This window comes from Zingiber officinale, chromosome 11A, assembly GCF_018446385.1.
Source record: "Zingiber officinale cultivar Zhangliang chromosome 11A, Zo_v1.1, whole genome shotgun sequence".
Taxonomy (NCBI): Eukaryota; Viridiplantae; Streptophyta; class Magnoliopsida; order Zingiberales; family Zingiberaceae; genus Zingiber; species Zingiber officinale.
This window is the reverse complement of record NC_056006.1, coordinates 28,613,589-28,632,983: the sequence shown is the minus strand read 5'-3', so window position 1 is coordinate 28,632,983 and position 19,395 is coordinate 28,613,589. Positions and strand designations below refer to the sequence as shown.

At 36.1% G+C, this 19,395-nt stretch overlaps 1 protein-coding gene across 1 annotated transcript; it reads left to right on the top strand.

The window, feature by feature from the left end:
• The first annotated feature begins 2,041 nt into the window (after nucleotides 1-2,041).
• On the top strand, nucleotides 2,042-15,802 carry LOC122032410 (ubiquitin-conjugating enzyme E2 30-like). The gene is made up of 3 exons (XM_042591700.1): nucleotides 2,042-2,152; nucleotides 2,308-2,415; nucleotides 15,659-15,802. Exons 1-3 carry the CDS (start codon nucleotides 2,066-2,068, stop codon nucleotides 15,800-15,802), a joined length of 339 nt encoding a protein of 112 aa, XP_042447634.1. The 5' UTR covers nucleotides 2,042-2,065.
• The last annotated feature ends 3,593 nt before the right edge of the window (nucleotides 15,803-19,395 follow it).

Here is a 19,395-nt window from a genome sequence, read left to right as displayed (position 1 = left end):
CCTTAGTGACTATTTAGCTGTTTACTTGAAGTTTTAATTAGTGCCTGCTACTTTAGCGTGTATCCTATGGTTATGGATGATTCGGTCTATGGAGCATAACTAAAAAAGCAACTGATTAAAATGAATAGATTCTAGTTAAAAAGGAAGATTAAATATATTTATATCTTTTGTTGTTATTCACTGATCGACTCATTTCTGTTATGTATAGAAATGAATGTGAATATTGGATATGGAACATGCTCTTGACATAATGGTCAATATAAGGGATTAGAGATGTTCATATCGATGTAAATGAAAATTATTTAATCTGGGTAAATAGCAAGACATAGATATCTTCAAGATAATGGATGTGTGCCACTTGAAGATTGGATGGATCCTGGATAAAAGCTATGTGCCACCAGGAAAGAGGCTATGTGCCCTGAAGAGTATGTCTCTAATTTATTTGAGCAGCTAAACAAAGTGTAACAACTTTATTAGCATTGATTGCTCAAAGAGCGGCTAACTAAATGTGTAACAAACTTCTTAGCAACTACCACTCAATGTGCTTGCTGTCGCACAAACCATTTTCTCTAAGTATGGATTGGATGTTCTCATATGGTCTATGTGACCAAACTCTCAAATAGTCTATGTGACTTATTATGTCTTTGTAACTAACTAGTCTTTGTGACTTACAAGAATGAACTAGTCTTAGTGACTTATCTTGGACGAGTGGGAGATGTAGGAAATGGGAAAGTGGGAAACATGGGAACATGACCCACGTTCCCCACTACTCATAATGGAAAAGTCCATTATGCCTCTGGGTTATTTTCCTATATAAAGGGGTGCATCTAAGGATCATTAAAGGGAACGAAGGTACGTATCAACGAACGAACGTAGAAGATAACAAAGGCAACGAGAGAAAGAGGAGGACATCTGAGGCGGTGAGATTTAGTTCGTGGAATCTTGGAGGGCTTTCCGATCATGTGATCGCTCTTCCGACAACAAGTTTTGTCATTGCCGATTGCGAATCTGTGGGAGATCGTTGTAAGTTTTTACCGCTTTAATTAATTTGTCTTTCATTCTTTAGAATAATTCACAGTGTTATCATAGAGTAATAAGAGGTGTTTAAGCCCAAATATGATATTGTGTCAAAAAAATAAAATATGAATTTTTTAAACAATTTTTATAAACTAATGGAGGTCATGAATTTAAAGAATTTATTTGAGTTTGGTGAGAATTAGGAGAGCAAAAAATATATATATATATTACATCGAATTTCTTGATATTTTATCCTTAGATCTTTAAGGTGGTGATTCTTGGATGCTTTGTCTAAATTAGCATCAAGGTGATGATGTTTTGATGAAATCAACATAAAATGATGATATTTTGAAAAAAAACAAAAAATAGCACCAAAGTTGTGATGTTGTGAAAAAATAAATATTAAAATTATGATTGATCCTGTCCGAAAGTCGAGGCGATGGACACTGGGGACGTGGCGCTCCTATTGACTTTGCATGGAACTCCGACTGGCGCGGACCTACAACCATAAGACGTCAGTGCCGAGCCTGGAAGGGGTTCCCCGGCGATAACTCTTCGACGCTCAAGTCGATCACCGATGGCAAGAAAACGAAGCAAAGAAAGAAGCAGTGTAACTGTAGTGCCAACTCAAATCTGATTTTTTTGGTCGACTCAGATTGGGTCGTTGGATCGGGTTCATTTTTAACATCCCTACTCGTGGTCGTGATTCGCGGCTTTGCTATGAGCTGTAGTCTGGTTGCAAATTGTGGCCATGACCAAACTATGGGAGCGACATGTAATGGATGAAAAAATAATTTAAAATAATTACGTTTATCCATGAATTAATTTTTATTAAATAAATAAAAAAATATTTTAAGTATTGAACCAACCGGTTGGGTTCGATTTTAAAAATCAGTGTTTTCTTTGGAACGAAGGAGTGTATATTTATAATATAGAAGATGTCCGATCTTTTAGGAAGAAGTATGGATATAGATATTTATAATCGAGATATAGAAGGATATAGAATCTGATTCGCATCCACGAATTGTCTCACTGGCAAGCCACCATTATGGGGCCTGCTGATAGCCCATTTGCAGGCAGTGTATTTTTAGTGAATATTCACTTTCCACCAGATTATCCCTTCAAGCCACCAAAGGTAGGCCTTTTAATATTATTAAGTGATGAAGTTAGTTAGTGATGAAGAAAAATCTAATTTGTTACTTTTTCAAGTCAACACAGTATTAAGGAATTTCATCTCAACTGGATTCATGGTTCTTTTCATGATATCTAAATAATACATTGATCTTGCAGATGCCTTTTCTAACAAAAGTCTATCACCCAAATATCAACAGTGACAACGGCAACATCTGCCTTAACATTCTGAAGAAGGAATGGAGTCTTGCTTTGACAATATCTAAAGTAGTATCTCTCTCTCTCTCTCTCTTGTCTATTTTTCTTCAGATAGTTTAAATTAGTCATTTCCTTGTCCATTATTACTACTAAACATGCATATTGGTATGTCGAACTAAATGTTATTTATGCATGTCAAGTAATATACCTATATGACATTCAAGTACTCAGATTTGTAGGCTGAGGATCAATGATTTTAGCTCTTTTTTTTTTGTCAAGTTTAAACACTAGGTACTAAAAAGAGGTCACCATATAATCATTCTAAATGTGTGTCTGCTTCCTAGAGAGAGAAACTCCAACTTCTCTCTAGGATTTTCGGTCATCTTCAACACGGTGAGGTGAGTGATTTCTAGGCTCTTTCTCCAGCAACCTTGAGAGAACTCCTCCCCCCTGGTGGTGCTCATCCACGTGTGGTTGACACCTTTTCTCTAGAGGTTCGCGGGTGGAATTGGAGGATGCAGAAAGGATATCCTACTGACTATATCGGAGTTTATTCTCCGGCATAGAGGTTATCTTTCATGTGTTACCGTGCATGTTCTCGGTAAACCTGCTCCTATCCCCTCCTCCTCCATATTGGTTTTCTTTGGATTTCCTTTGGTTTTTCTTCCTTTGACCCGGTGCCCGAAGGTCGGTTGTGATATATCAAAGGCTTATTAATTTACACATCGCCGGAGGTTCACCAGAGTTTCGCCGGAAATCCATTGGAGTTTTCAAGCATGGTGTAAATTCCGGTTGCTCCATAGAAGGAATTTTTTTGGGAAATTTATTTCAACATTAATGGGCGTGGTTGGCACTTGGTGTGGCTTCATTTGAATTTCTCTTGATTTGGAAGGATTGGATGTCACTTGGCGTGGAGTAATTGGGCTTTGTTTTGACTTGGAAACTCTTGGTTGGCAATTGAATTCGCTTGAACAGATTGGGAAAATATTGGTTGGTATTTGAATTGGCGTGATTTTTGTGCTTATACGGTGCCTACATTTTGTGGCTACATTTCTCCCTTTTGATTACTCTTTGACTTTCATCCACGTGGAGGCATTCAAATGGGAAGAAAGAAGAAAGGCATTAAATATTCACCTTTGAATTTTTCGAAGGCTCCCTTCCTATCTCATTTGAAGAGGATGAAGTTGATACATCACAATTGACAAATCATGCTGAGGTGGCGGCCCAAGATGCTGAGGTGGTTAATGAGGTGGTGCTCCAAGATGCTGAGGTGGTTAATGAGGTGGCATGTGATCCTCCAAGTCTCCCTCTTTCTCTCCCTCAATCAGCTCCATCTCCTAGCCTTGCCGAAGAAGCTCACTCCGTCATTGCTGGAGGTGATGAAGCTGTTGCTAGAGATGTCGATCAAGCTCCATCTATTGATGTGAAGGTTACTCAAGTAACAGTTCCTCAGGGACAAAAGAAGCATGGTTCATGGGCCAACCTTTTCAAGGATAATCGATGGACTAAGATGACGACCCAGTTACAACAATCTCAACCAACCGGGCAGCGCTTGAGTTTTGAGTATGATGGCATTGAAACTGTGGAAGACTCGATTGGTTTTTGTCTTGTTGGTTGTTTCATGGGAAGACATCCGGAAAAGAATGGTGTCTCTTTCATTGCTTCTAGATGGAAAAGGAAATTCAAGTCATAGCACTTATTGAAACTAAGCTTAATGAGGACTCCTTAGATGTTATCATGCGAAGAAAATTTTCAGGTATGGGGATGGCAAATAATTTCATTTATTCTAATAGAGGTCATATTTTGCTTCTATGGGATATGCACAGGGTCACTTTGGATGTTCTTGATACATCGGATCAATATATACATTGTCGTGTTCGGTGTTCTATTACGGCTCGGTCTTCTTTGGTGACATTTATATATGGCTTTCATTCTATCATGACAAGGAGACCCTTATGGACTTCTCTTACCCTCCTTGGAGAAGCGATTGTTGAACCTTGGCTCATTATGAGAGATTATAATTCACCATTGGCAATTCAAGACAAAGAAGGTGGCGAACAGGTTTCTAATTATAAGATACATGATTTGGAGTGCTTTGTTGATACTTGTGGTTTGGTTGATCTTCGCTCTATTGGGTGTCATTTGACATGGACAAATGGACGGGTTTCTTGCAAGCTAGATCGTGCTATGGTGAATTCACAATGACTTGTTGCGGACTATGAAAGCTACGTAGAATATACGCCCCTGGGGTGCCTATCGGATCACTCTTGAATCATAGTTTCAACTTTTGCAAGAGAGAGAGGTTCCAATAGGCCTTTCAAATTTTATAATATGTGGACGTTACATGATGGATTCAAAGATTTGGTGGCAAATACATGGGAGGCACCCGTATATGGCAATGAACAATTTATTCTCAAGACAAAACTTACACGGTTGAAAGGTAAACTAAGGGAACTTGATAAGCTTCACTTTCAACATATCAAGGAGCAAGCATTAAGAGAAAAATCAGAGTTAGAGGTTGTTCAAAGAGCCCTTCTTGATGGTGGTGAGCCCCCAAGTGACTGGCGCAATAAGAAAGAAGGCGATTATGCTAGCGGAGGCGGAAAGACTTTTCTATCAACAACGTGCCAAGAGTACTTACCTCAAGAATAGTGATAGATGCACCAAATTTTTTCATGACTTGGTGAAGAGAAACAACAAAAGAAATGCTATTACTACACTTATCAAACAATCCGGAGAACAAACAACTAATTTGGATGAAGTCACCATGGCATTTGTGGAGTATTTTCAAAGCCTCTTGGGTGAAGCCGGTCAAAGCTCTCCAATTGATGTTTCTTCTTTGCATGGAACTAAATTATCTCAAGCTCAAGCATCATCTCTTGAAGCTACAATCACGGAGGAAGAAATCAAGAATGATCTATTTAATATAGGTGTTGATAAAGCTCCAGGTCCGGATGGTTACAATGCAAAATTCTTCACGGCGGCTTGGGACAATATAGGGGCTGATTTTATCAAGGCGGTAATGGAATTCTTCACTAATCGTTAGCTCCTAAAATAATGGAATCACACCTTGATAGCCCTCATCCCTAAATCTGATCATGCATCAAGAGTAACGGATTTTAGGCCCATTTCTTGTTGTACGGTTTTCTACAAGGTTATCTCCAAAGTATTGGCAGCAAGATTGGCAAATGTTATGGATACACAACAAAAAAAACACCCATATAGGGACGGTTTTTTTGACTTTTAAGAGTGGTTTTCAACCACTCTTACACTTTTACCAACGGTTTGAAAACCGCTCCTCTTGTTGCCGTCCCTATATCCTATAGGAGCGATTTTCGTAACCGTTGGTAAAAGTTGAATAACCGCTCCTATTATACTTTATAGGTACGGTTTGAAATCGATCTTACATATTGTACGTATAACAACGGTTTCAAACCACTTCTATAGCTATAAATATAGGAGCAGTTCAAACCGCTCTTAAACTCTTTAGGTGTTAGAATGGTTTAAAATCGCCTCTATATGTCATAGATATAAGAGTGATTTTGAAACACTATTAATGCTAGACATTAAGGAGCGATTTTAAACTGCTCCTATATGTAGGTATAGGAGCACATCAAAATGTTATTAAAGCTTAAAATTTAGGAACAGTTCAAACTGCTCTAAAACATGTTGGATGTAAGAACAATTTCAAACCGCTCTTATACGCCATATATGTAAAAGCGATTTCAAGATGCAATTGATGCTAATAATTTAGGAGCAAGTTCAAACCACTCTTAAATATGATGGGTATAAGAGCACTTAAATTGTTGTTAAAGAGCACTTTTGAAACATTATTGATTCTTGAAATTTAAGAGTAATTTCAAACCACACCTAAATGGCATGAGTATAAGAGCACTTCGAAACATTGTTAAAACTAAAATTTAGAAACATTTCAAACCACTATAGCTTTAAAACCTATTAGATGTATAAACAATTTTCAACTAGAACCCAACAGGTATAAAAATAATTTTCAACTCATTATAGAAGAAAATCTTATTGTATATTCTTCAAAGATCTCTACTCAAATACATCTTACAAACTTGATAAGATAAGTCCAAATCAAATTCTCCATATGCTATTCTCAAATTAAAAGTTACATCAAGTTAAGAAACTTTCATCCTCCAAAATATTTTCAACATTTGCAATATTGTTCTCCAATTGTTGCAAGAACATTCAGTTTCTTTATTGTGATTGATGACTTCTCGTGTTGTTTCCCTGCCTTATAGAGCCAAGATCTCTACATTTCCTCAGAGTTATTCATGTCCCAGTAATCATTTTTTGAAAATTCTCAATATACCTCAGATTGGAGCTTCTTGTTGTGCTGTTTTAAGGTCCCATTATATGATCTAAAGGCATCAAATCGGGTCTTGAGCAGCTCATAATTCATCTCCAACTGCTTGGTCTTCCACCTGGCCCTCCTGTTCTAGAACCAAATAGCCACCTGCCTTAGATGCAACCCAAGCGCGGCAGCCAACTGCAATTTCCTCTCTGACTCCAGTTTGTTTCCCTATAGATCGAAGCTCCTTTCCAATGCGCTCACCTATTTCATGATCACCGCCTCTTCTTCTCCTGCTTGCATGTCATCATCAGAGAGCTCATCCTCGGCCATTGCAATGTTGTGTATGTCATCACTTGCATTACCGATCCCGGCACAGTAAGGACATGGATCTTTTCTCCCACACAGGATAGAGCAGTGGAGTCACAGCTGCAGCAAGATTAATTGCTAGTGATTGAGTTAAAATTTGAAGGAGATAGCAAGGCTCACCAGTGAGGTCTTGCAAGTTGTGGCATTTAGGCATGGCTGGTGCAGGGAGTTGTCGGTGTTCAACTTCATGGGGGCGGTTGGAATTGTAGCATCTGCTTCATCTGCTCTTGAAGTCCTATGCGATCTCACGCACAAGGCGTTGGAACGACAACTTTCGAATCAACAACTCCATGTTATTCTAGTACTTTCTGATCTCTCCCTCAACGCCACCGTGCTCGGAAAGAAGCAGTGTCGCTTCTTTACGCCGTCAGTCGCTAGAGCCGACTTCCTCGACGCCTTGCCGCTAGTAGACTTCACGCCATCTACTTCGTAGAAGAATGATTAGGGTTAGATGCAATGAAAATTGACGTGCATCTATAGAGCAAGATTATGATGAAAAGAGGGTGTGTGTTTAATTAGGAAAGACATGGGCGTGCATTTAATTAGGAGAGAATAATGGGGCGTGTAATGATGAAAAGAGGTGGCATTTAAGTTGAATAAAAACATATTTTGATGCAATTTTCAACCATTGGATGGATTTAATCCAAAGGTAAATAATATCAAAATTACAATGATCCATGACACTTGTCTTATCCAATACATGATTGCCACATAGATAGATTGTTTGATAATTTCTTTTGATCCTTATTAATATTTGGATATTTTAATTATTAAAATTTAATAGGCCTCCTTCCTTTTAAAAAAAGGTAATTTTAATAGGTTGATTGCCGTCAGCTCCATGATTAATGGGAGAATTCATTAAGCATTAAATAATAATAAAAATATTATCATAATAACTTATTCAAATATCATTAATAATAAATTTGATAGCTTTCCAACAATGCATCCCAATAAGTGTACATCACAAACTTCTCTAACATCACAAAACTCTCCTAAATACATAATGATTAAATAATAAAAAACTTAATATTTAATATTTCAATCCAAAAAATTAATATATAATATTATTAAACAATTATCCTCCAAAACAATAACAAGAATACTCTAATTACTAATATTAAATAAATAAAATTATTTCAAATTCAATATATAATTAAAAGTACTAACATGAGACAAATATTTTTTTTTCAAAATTTTATATTTTTATCTTACTCTGATAATAGAGGAGATCTGTGATCACTTTCATATGTATTTGATGGAGGACTTGTATACCGCCGCATAATATCTAGATTCGTTTGGCAAATGACTTGTCGATGTACTAATGTTATTTTCATTATTTGTAAATGGTTCTTCATGTATCCTAAATGTGTCGCATAACATTTCTTGCACCACCAGGTTATGGTTATCTTCGTCATTGTTCTCCCTAGATGAAGCATGAAGCACACTACACATGCTGTCACGAGATTGCACCATCGGTTTTTCTCCATGAAAATCCCAAATATGATAATCTTGTAACATACCATATATGGTTTGATGTTCATGCATTGTCGGGCGATCATGATTTGATGAATTTATGCATTTGCGGCAAGCACATGGTTTCTTCACTTCATCAGCCGAGTCAACAAAAGCAAAACGTAGAAAGTTTAGGATTCCCACCCGATACCCAAGACTAGCACGGGGCCAGTCCATCCATTCCTTCTTCATTATATGATCTGTTCGATTATTTTTTGAAACATTAGTACCTATATATTAATTAAAAGAGCGAACATGTTATAGATTACGTTGGTGAATAATTATAATCAATCAACTATAAAATAAATATTAAAAGAACTTATATTTTAATTAATTAAAATTTGGTATTAAAATCAATCAACTCAGTAATGCTAATTCTACCCTGGTATAATTAAAATTAAAATTATAAGTTTCCTATAATTTATGATGTACAAATAGAAAATACTATAAAATTTAATAAATTTGAAACACGATGTAATTTTAATAAATTTTGAGAAAATATTATTTTTTCATCTAAGTAAAAATAGAAAAGAGCATAAAACACCCATAAAATTAAATGATCATATAAAACTTTGTATTTTAAAATTTTAAGCAAAACACCTCTCCCTTTTTATTTGCATTGCGCTTTGTATATTAAAATAATATTTTTAGTCATATATGGTTAATTTAATTTGAATAAAAGGAAATAATATAAATGTATAAATATTTATAACTATATTAAATTTTAAATAATTTGTACCATTTTTAAAATACTAGGTGCATGGTCAAATTTTTTATTTAAGTACTCTTATTAAAATAAAATAAAATTAAAATTTGAAAAATAAAAAGCCAAATTTAAATTTTTCTCATTTTTAATAAGTTTTTATTAAGAAATTTATTTAAATTTGAATTTTATCCTAGAAATAAAGAATCATAAAAATTTTAAGTTAGCAATGATCACATGGTTAAGCTGATTCTATTGAATAAATAAATGAGTATTTTAGGATATTGTTATAAAAAATAAGGTATTTAGAGGGAGTAAGGTTATGCTACCTAACTCTCATGCCTGACTCCAGTGCCCGACTTGTGTGGGGCATCCGGGCGCCCGAATGTATGTGAGTGGTTTGTAAATTGCTCTTAGACGTTAGATCAATATAAATAATTATTAGTAGCGTTTGACACAGAATCACTGCCAGAAGTATCCAAAATTAGCAGTTTCAATATGGTTTCTAATAGTTGTATTAATAAGTGTCGTTTCTATTAGCGATTTATGCAAATTAGCTCTAAAACTATGCAATAGATATAGTTTAAAAACTAATTCTAAACCCTTAGAGCAATAGAAGCGGTTTATAATAACACTTTACACAAGCTTCTGTTCTAAGAATCGAATATGAGCGACTTGAAAATTGCTCCTAGAAGTTATAGCAATAGGAACGGTTAGTAGCAGCATTTGACTTAGAACCGCTACTAAAGGTAGCTAATATCAGCACTTTTAATATTACTTTTAATAGTTGTATCATTAAGAGCGGTTTATAGTAACAATTTTTTCAAATCGATGCTAAAGCTATGCAGTAAGAGTGGTTTCATAATTGTTCTTAAAAGGTCAGGTAATAGAAGCGATTTTGTTTAAACTGATTCAGTTGGTCAATTTTCAAGAGCGGTATTAAAACCACTCCTATACAGGTGTTTTTTTTGTAGTGATATCTTGTTGGATCCGGCTCAAGTGGCTTTCATCAAAGGCCGGTCCATAGGTGATAACATTCATTTAGCCCAAGAATTATTGAGGAAGTATGCTCGTAAGCGGGTTTCTCCAAGGTGTATGCTCAAAGTTGATTTGCGTAAGGCTTTCGATACGGTTGATTGGTGCTTTCTTATGTCCGCACTTGTTGGTTTTGGTTTTCCCCAACAATTTTATGGATGGATAAAGGAATGCATTACAACGGTCTCTTACTTCATTAGTCTAAATGGTGGATTACATGGTTTCTTTAGTGCACGAAGAGCCTTGAGGCAAGGTGATCCTCTCTCTCCTTTGTTATTTGGTCTATGCTTAGAAGTTTTCTCACGCTCTATGAAAGTTGTTTCAAGATTAAGTGTTTTTCATTATCATCCAAAATGTAAAGAGGTGGAACTCACACATATAGCATATGCCGATGACCTCTTGTTGTTTGCAAGAGCTGATGCTGTTGGTGCAGCGGAGGCCGGCAAGAGGGGGGTGAATTGCTGAAAACAAAAATAAAACTACCCTCCTCGAATTTCAACTCAGAAAGAAAATCAGCAATAAAATAACAACTAAATTAAGGAGACAGAAAAAGAAACAGAAACAGAATTTAACCTGGTTACAACCAAGGAGGTTGTTAATCAAGGGCGATGAAGAGCTCCACTAGCAGAATCTCCTTTACTGTAGGCAGAGAAGTCTTTTTACACTTAGAACGCTCACTTAGTTGCTAGGAATTGATTACAAGTTGGATGCTTGAGTTGTTATTGAATTCCTAACTCCAGGGGCCTTTATATAGGCCCTAGAAATCTTATCCCGAGAGTCCAAGGCGCCTCCAACAGGGTTCAAGGCGCCTCCAACTCGATCTGCGGATAAAACTTTATCCGCAGCGCAAACGATCAAACTGACCTGCTCAAGGCGCCTTAAACAATCCATTCAAGGCGCCTTCAATGTGTTTAAGGTGCCTTCAAGGTTCCTGTTACAGTAATTTCTACTACAGTAACTTCCAGCCTCTTTTGACTCCTTTTCTTCTTCACTTTGTCTTCTGAAGCTCCGTTTGTTTGGGTGATTTTGGCCAACCGAAATAGGGCTCACCCGAACCCAATTTCCGGCCTTCTCCTCGAGCAGCCTTCCGTCCCGGCTTCACGTCCCTCGAACGCCGCGCACGCTCTTCACGCCCACCGGAGTACTCTTCCACAGCTCTCTCGTCCTTCGGACGCACCGAGCCCGTCGGCTCCCTTCCCGTGCCGTCCTTGTCGCTAGCTGCGTCTTCCGCTCGACTTCCTGTGTTCCTAAGCTCCTGCACACTCAGACACAGGGATCAAACACAGCAGGACCTAACCAACTTGGATGATCACATCAAAACTACCACAGGGTCCAACAATCTCCCCCTTTTTGATGTGCATCAACTCAAGTTCAAGTTAGGGTTAAAATAGACATAAAAAAAAGTAATTTTAAAGAAAAATTACTAAAATAAAAGGTTAAGTATAATTTTTGCAATTAGTAAAATTGCAACAAAAAATAGAAAAAGAAATTTAAATTTTAAATTTTTTCTAACTCCCCCTAAACTTGTACTTTTCTCTCCCCCTTTGATCATAGCAAAAACGGGGTTAATAAAAATAGAGAAAATTATCCAACAATATGTTAGGTAAAATAAATGGTTCAAAAATATTCCAAGTAAGAATGAAATTTTGAAAAATTTTCTAGGTAAAATTTTCAAGTCAAAAAGTTTCCACAAAAAAATTTTCAAGTTAAAAAATTTTCCAAAAAATTTTAGTAAAATGAATTTTTGAATTTTTCAGAAGAATATTTAAAAAAAAAATCTAAGTTAAATTACTTTTTAGAATTATAGAAAAGGCTTTTAAGTTAGGCGAAAATAATAATTTTTTTTTATTATTATTAAAACAAAATTCATTCTCAAAGTTATTGCCATTTCTCTAACCTTATTCTAATATCTAAATTTCCACTTTAGTTTATTATAATTTTTTAGATTTAAGGAAAGCAATATTAAGTATGCGTAAAATTGTTTTGACAAAATAATTGATAAAAGATCTTTTGATAATTCGTTCGACAAATTATTTTGTAACTCACAAGAATCTTTTGGCAATGTTTTTAGTTTCAGAAATTCTTTCAACAAAATAGTTGGTAAAAAATATTTCGACGGTGTTTTTAATTGGAAAGATTCATTCGACAAATTTTTTCCTAATCCAGAAAATTCTTTCGAAGATTTAATTTTTAATTCGCAAAAATTTTCAGGTACCTTCTCGATTAATGTAATTAATTGTTCAGAAGGTGAAGACCATACCTTGTCAGCTGTTGATTCTCCCCCTGTCAAGTTGCTTTCTTCCGAAGTCTTTTCCCCTTCATCGATGCTCATCTGGGATGAGCTTTCTGTGGCTTCAGGATGGAATTCGGCTGTTGGGGTTGTTGCGGCATTTACCTTGGATTCGGACTCTTCATAGATCTTTAAGAACTTTTCCCAAAGTTCTTTTGCGCTATTGTATTCTCCGACTTTGTCGAGATCTTCATTTGGTATTGTGGTTAGAAGATGAAATTCAGCCCGCGCATTTGCCATCGACTCATCACGTTGCTTCTCGTTCCAGAGGTATTTCTAGAGCTCTTCTCCGTTTACTTTCTTTGGTGCTTCATAACCAAATTTCATTATTAAATAAATACCAAAATCAGACTTAAGGTATACCTCCATTTTTTGCTTCCATGAAGCAAACTCCCCCTCGAATGCAGGTGGGTAGTCACTGGCTCTGGCCATCGTCTAGATCTTCGTGCTTCAGTCGGCGGTTAGTCCTTCTGAGGCGGTCCGGCTCTGATACCATTTGTTGGTTCAGCGGAGGCCGACAAGAGGGGGGTGAATTGCTGAAAACAAAAATAAAACTACCCTCCTCGGATTTCAACTCAGAAAGAAAATCAGCAATAAACTAACAACTAAATTAAGGAGACAGAAAAAGAAACAGAAACAGAATTTAACCTGGTTACAACCAAGGAGTTTGTTAATCCAGGGCGATGAAGAGCTCCACTAGCAGAATCTCCTTTACTGTAGGCGGAGAAGCCTTTTTACACTTAGAACGCTCACTTAGTTGCTAGGAATTGATTACAAGTTGGATGCTTGAGTTGTTATTGAATTCCTAGCTCCAGGGGCCTTTATATAGGCCCTGGAAATCTTATCCCGAGAGTCCAAGGCGCCTCCAACAGGGTTCAAGGCGCCTCCAACTCGATCTGCGGATAAAACTTTATCCGCAGCGCAAACAGTCAAACTGGCCTGCTCAAGGTGCCTTAAACAATCCATTCAAGGCACCTTCAATGTGTTTAAGGCGCCTTCAATGTGTTTAAGGCGCCTTCAAGGTTCCTGCTATAGTAATTTCTGCTACAGTAACTTCCAGCCTCTTTTGACTCCTTTCTTCTTCACTTTATCTTCCGAAGCTCCGTTTGTTTGGGTGATTTCGACCAACCGAAATAGGGCTCACCCGAACTCAATTTCCGGCCTTCTCCTCGAGCAGCCTTTCATCCCGGCTTCACGTCCCTCGAACGCCGCGCACACTCTTCACGCCCACCGGAGTACTCTTCCACAGCTCTCTCGTCCTTCGAACGCACCGAGCCCGTCGGCTCCCTTCCCGTGCCGTCCTTCTCGCTAGCTGCGTCTTCCGCTCAACTTCCTGTATTCCTAAGCTCCTGCACACTCAGACACAGGGATCAAACACAGCAGGACCTAACCAATTTGGTTGATCACATCAAAACTACCACGGGGTCCAACAGATGCTTCTACTCTTACCCTTATTATGGATTGCCTAACGGTTTTTGGTGATAAAGCGGGTCTTCGAGCAAATCTTTTGAAGTCCAACTTATATATGGCCGGGGTTAGTGAACAACTACGGGAGGAGCTACTACACATAACCGGTTTTCAACAAGGCACATTTCCCTTCTGATATCTTGGCATTCCATTAGCAACGGAGAAATGTCGGATTGCAAATTATGGGCCACTTCTTGACTCCATAAGGAAGAAGGTTCTCTCTTGGCCGAAGCATACACTTTCTTATGCCGGAAGGTTGGAACTTGTGCGATCGATACTTCAAGGAGTGGAATGTTTTTGGTTGTCTATTCTTCCTATACTAAGTGGTGTTATTGACAAGATATATGGCATCTCACGTTCCTTTATATGGTCAACAAAACATCCACCAATCTCATGTGCTTCTATATGTCTACGCAAAGAAGAAGGAGGATATGGTTTACGTGATTTGCAAACATGGAATATGGCTCTCTTATGTCGGAATCTATGGAATATTCAAAATGACATGAGTCTCTTTGGGTTCGATGGGTTCATCATCACTATCTTCGAAATTCGGACTTTTGGTAATGGAGGAGTAAGCCTTCGGATTCTCCACTTATTAAACGTTTACTTTTTATTCGTGATGAACTTGTACAGCGAACTACCTCCATTGGCACCGCAAATATGAAAATGATAGAGTGGTTTGCGGGGGAAAATAAAGGGTCGACTTTGGCATATGAGTTTTTCCGTCCAAGAGCAGCTAAAGTGGATTGGTTTTCGGTGATATGGAAGCCATATATTTTGCCCAAGCATCGGTTCACATCTTGGTTACTTGCTCATGGAAGACTAAGAACGGCGGACACCATCCTGTATGAGCCCAACAAATTATGTGCGTTATGCCACCAACAAGATGAATCCAATAATCATCTTTTCTTTGATTGTGAGATTGTCAAGCCTCTTCTTGAAAGAATCAAGACATGGATGGGTATCACTTTTGACATCACGGATGTGGCCTCTTTTCTTGATACATTTCGACAACATTATAAAGGCAAAGGGCGGCAAATGAAAGCAAGACATCTTGCCTTATCTTCCATGATTTATCTCGTATGGAATGCACGTAACATGAGTCGATTTGAGAATGTTGTTCCTTGCTTTGAGAGGATATTTCACAAAGTCCAAGTTCATGTTTGGCGCTTTGTGGATATCAAGTGATTCTTTTGTATTGTGTGGTTGTGCTTTGTGATATGCTCGGGTATCATACAAAGTCCAAGTCATGTTTGGAACTTTGTAGATACTAGTGAGGTCTTGTTGAGTGATGTTGGTTTAATGGTGTCATACAAAGTCATAAATCTCTAATGCACTTGTTCTTTTGGTACTATAAATTTCTCCAAAAAAAAATAAAGTTGTAGAAACATTAGAGAAATGACCTCCTCTTCTGACTATAGACTTTCATTTGAGTTTCACTTCAGTTCTACTGGGAGTTCAGTTGTATAAACTTATTGATAAACATTAGAGACATGCAATTTATTGGTAAAATACTTTTAATTTTTAATAGCGTCTTCAGAAATTCATAGAAGATTATTGGACTATATTTCCTTGATGCTACTAAAGAGAACCTAACTGGCAATCTGAATTCAAATTTTAGGTGTTGTTGTCGTTGTGCTCACTCCTCACTGATCCCAACCCTGATGATCCTTTGGTTCTTGAGATCACTCGAGTTTACAAGACTGATCGAGTCAAGTACGAGACCACTGTCAGGTCATGGACTCGGAAATATGCCATGGGTTAAATATTCGCGTGATGTAAACCAATCACTTATGTTTTTATTTCATTAAGTAGGATTGGTTATATAGCATCGCTTATGCCACTAAACTTTCCTTATTATATTATCTACATTTAAATAAATTTTATTATATTCTATCATTGTTAATTAAGTTTCCTTTTTTTTTTTTTAGTAATGTGTATATTTATCATACTTTTATATAATTTAACTAGTGCATTATCCTATCATTTTAAATGTATTATTCAGGGTTGTTTATCAATTTTTTTCTAATGTTTTTATTTCTTATATATCTCTCTATGTCTGCGTGTCCATTTTAATATCTTGTTCATGTGCTCATCACAATTCACAAATAGCATTTGACTCCTTTTTCTATTTCAATTAATATGTTTTTTTTTTTGGTAAAAACAATCTTAGAGGTTGCCCGACCAAAAATCAATAGTAGCATTGGATAATGGATAACCATCACTAATGATAATTCTAGTTGTTATCCACGAAATCAAAAAGTTTTGTTGACCAAACGATGGCTGCTAGTCAATTAACAATGAATGATGCCCTTAAAAGCATCAAATTTGAAAATTTTGCTCACATATATAAAATGTTTGGTTGACCAACATACATAGATAGTCAAGCCGAATCTTATCATCTTAATCCTTTCATAGATAGTTCTTCCATACTACCTAGTACTTAGAACTTGACGCAGCGTCAATGGCAAGTGTGAGACGATTTTTACAATGAGCCCTCTTAAGCTTCTGTGACCCCTACAATTAACCATACTATCTAGTAATTAAATCTGTTGCCTAGATCAATTACATTCAAGCTCTAGAGTCTCTTAAGCTTCTGTGATATCTTTTGAGGTCAATCTAACGAGTCCATCGTCTTAACTTGAGTCAAGCAAGTCAACCCCTACAATTAACCATTTATCAAACCCATCAAACTACACGCTTAACATGATTTAGAAACATTAAAACCCACGAGAGACTTACAAGATGAAGGGTGTCATTAGCAGCATTACATCGAAAGGAGCAAGAGTAATGCTTTGATTTTCAATCAATTTCAATAGACACTAGAGAGATAATTCTACTTATATTTTAATTAAAGTCTCTTCGCGGAAGCAAGTTCAAGCACCGTTAGGACTTGTTTAGGGCTGTCTTCACTTGAATGAGCCATTTGAAACCATTTTGGAAGAGGTAAATAATGTATTTATATGTTTTATAATTTTTCTCGCATAGTAAACTCATTAAGTACTCCCTCTCATAATAAACATCTCAAACATAAGCTCTGTTTATTCTGTCTTTCTTTTATTTGACATTAGGTGTTTAATTTATATTGATTAATCGTAAAAGTGACATTCCACTAAATTTTCTATCGGTAATTAAAATAAAAATAAAAAGTACTTGTAGCGAGTAGCCCATCAACCCGTTAGACTTTGTTCTCTCTTAATTACTTTACGGTTACACTAGTGAATTGTCTCCTCTTCTCTCGTGGAAATAAGCTCCAAAGTCAAATCATGAAAGATTTCTTGCGAGCGAGGGGTGTGTATTGTTTCTCCATTGGTGATCCACGTCATTGGATGTGTATATTATATAAGTTAAGCAGCAGCAACATACTTCGATCAACAACCTCAAAATTAGACTATTGTTGGGCAAGAACACACTACAAGTAAGTATGAAAAATAATTGTTTATCAAAGGCACACTCAGTTTTCCAAATTTCACAAAAGTTACATCATATTTTGATTTTTACCAAAAAAAAATCACTTACTTTCTAAATACACCTTTCAGCTCTAAGTGAAAGTAATTATTTTTTATTTAAATCGAACCAAATCAAAAAAAAAAAATGATCTGTTAAATGTATTCATATTTTTTTAAAAAAATATATAAAATAAGGTTAATAAAAATTATAAAAATTAAAAGAACATTAATAAAAATAAAAAATTAAATTTACTATTTTTTAAATATTTAATTACAAAAAAAATGAAACTAAAATAAAAAAATAAAAAGTAGTTTGATACTATTTTGGTGAAAAGCATCACCATCTTGGTGCTGCTTTGATTAAAGCATCATCACCTTGTTAATTATTTTAATAAAATATCATGGTATTGATTTTATCAAAATATCATAATCTCGATGTTGATTTCGTCAACACATCACCATGTTAGTTGTTATTGATTTCTTTAAAGCATGACCATCTTGGTGTTGATTTTTTCAAAATATCATCATCTTCGATCAAAGTATCACCACCTTAGTATTATTTTGACCAAAGCATCACCACTTTAATGCTGATTGTTAGTACATTCTAGGAGTTGGGGATGAGTAACTCCAATCACTTTATTTTATTAATTTGTTACAGCGGAATAACTTGAAGCAATGCTAATGTCTGAATTTACTTAGTATCCACTGTTAGAGTGTATACTAAAATCCTAGTTTTTGTAAACATTTATTTTTGAATAAAGGATCACATTGGTCAAATTTTTGTGTTTATTTGTTAAATACAGTTGTTCATTTAATTTATATTGTAGATAACATAGTGTGTGATGTCACACACAGAAGATAGTGTTATCAGTTCCTTATAAATTATAAACAGTAGCTCATGACTGAGATGGAAAGGAACAAACCATCAGAACAGTTGTAGTGTAATTAGGTTTTAGTTTATCTTGACTATATAATTACACTAGTACACTTAGAGTGTATTGAGTAGGACCATTAAGGTAAGTTCTTTTTATACTGACTCTATAAAAGAATGAGAGCTTAGTAATTATGGAAGTTCTAATATAATAACGAGCACATATATTTAGTATTTATTTCTTTAACTTATCAAAGGGTGAGATTTAGCTCGATAAATCAATAAGCCCGATAAGTTGGGAAATGATATTACATATAGTGTGTGTTGTTGATTATAGAAGGAAACTGTGTCCTACTTATCTAGGTTGAGAATGTCCCCAAGAGGAGCTCATAAGGATTGTCATGTTAAACCCTGCAGGTGGATTTTAGTCTGACATGACAATAAGGTTGAGTGGTACTATTCTTGAAACTAGATATTAATTATGTAAGTTGTCAATAACTCATTAGTTAATGGGCATCCGATATCTTAAACACAGGGAGACTAACACACTCATGATAAGAAGGAGCTCAAAATGTAATATGGGATTAGTGCGGTAGTGCAATAATAACTCTTTAGTGGAATGAGTTATTATTGATGAACTTGAGTTGTGTGTTCGGGGCGAACACGGGATACTCAAGCTCATCGGGAGACCAAAATTAATTTCTCCTCTAGGTCCCTATCGTAACCTCATTAAAGCCTCAAGTTCATCCATTAAGAGCCCATCTTGGTGTCCAAGAAGGGGCCGGCCCAAGGCTTGGTGACCAAGCCAAGGGCCAGCCATAATACTCCTTAATGTGGTCGACCCTTGCTTTGTGCAAGGGGTCGGCCACAATATTTAAATTGGGAGGGTTGTTTTGAATTTTAAAATCTTCTCAGATATTTACAATTTGTAAAAGAGAGTTTTTAAAATTTACAAAACTTTCCTTATTTGAATTAGGTCACATGTTTTAAAAGAGAGTTATAAATTTTATAAAACTTTCCTTTTATAACTTTTATAGT

What these genes read in the sequence shown, in the direction of transcription:
- LOC122032410 (XM_042591700.1), top strand. Translation starts at nt 2,066, where the DNA reads ATGGGGCCTGCTGATAGCCCATTTGCAGGCAGTGTATTTTTAGTGAAT. An exon ending in ATCCCTTCAAGCCACCAAAG is followed by an intron (nt 2,153 to 2,307) that starts GTAGGCCTTTTA and finishes TTGATCTTGCAG; the next exon opens with ATGCCTTTTCTAACAAAAGT. An exon ending in TTGCTTTGACAATATCTAAA is followed by an intron (nt 2,416 to 15,658) that starts GTAGTATCTCTC and finishes TTCAAATTTTAG; the next exon opens with GTGTTGTTGTCGTTGTGCTC.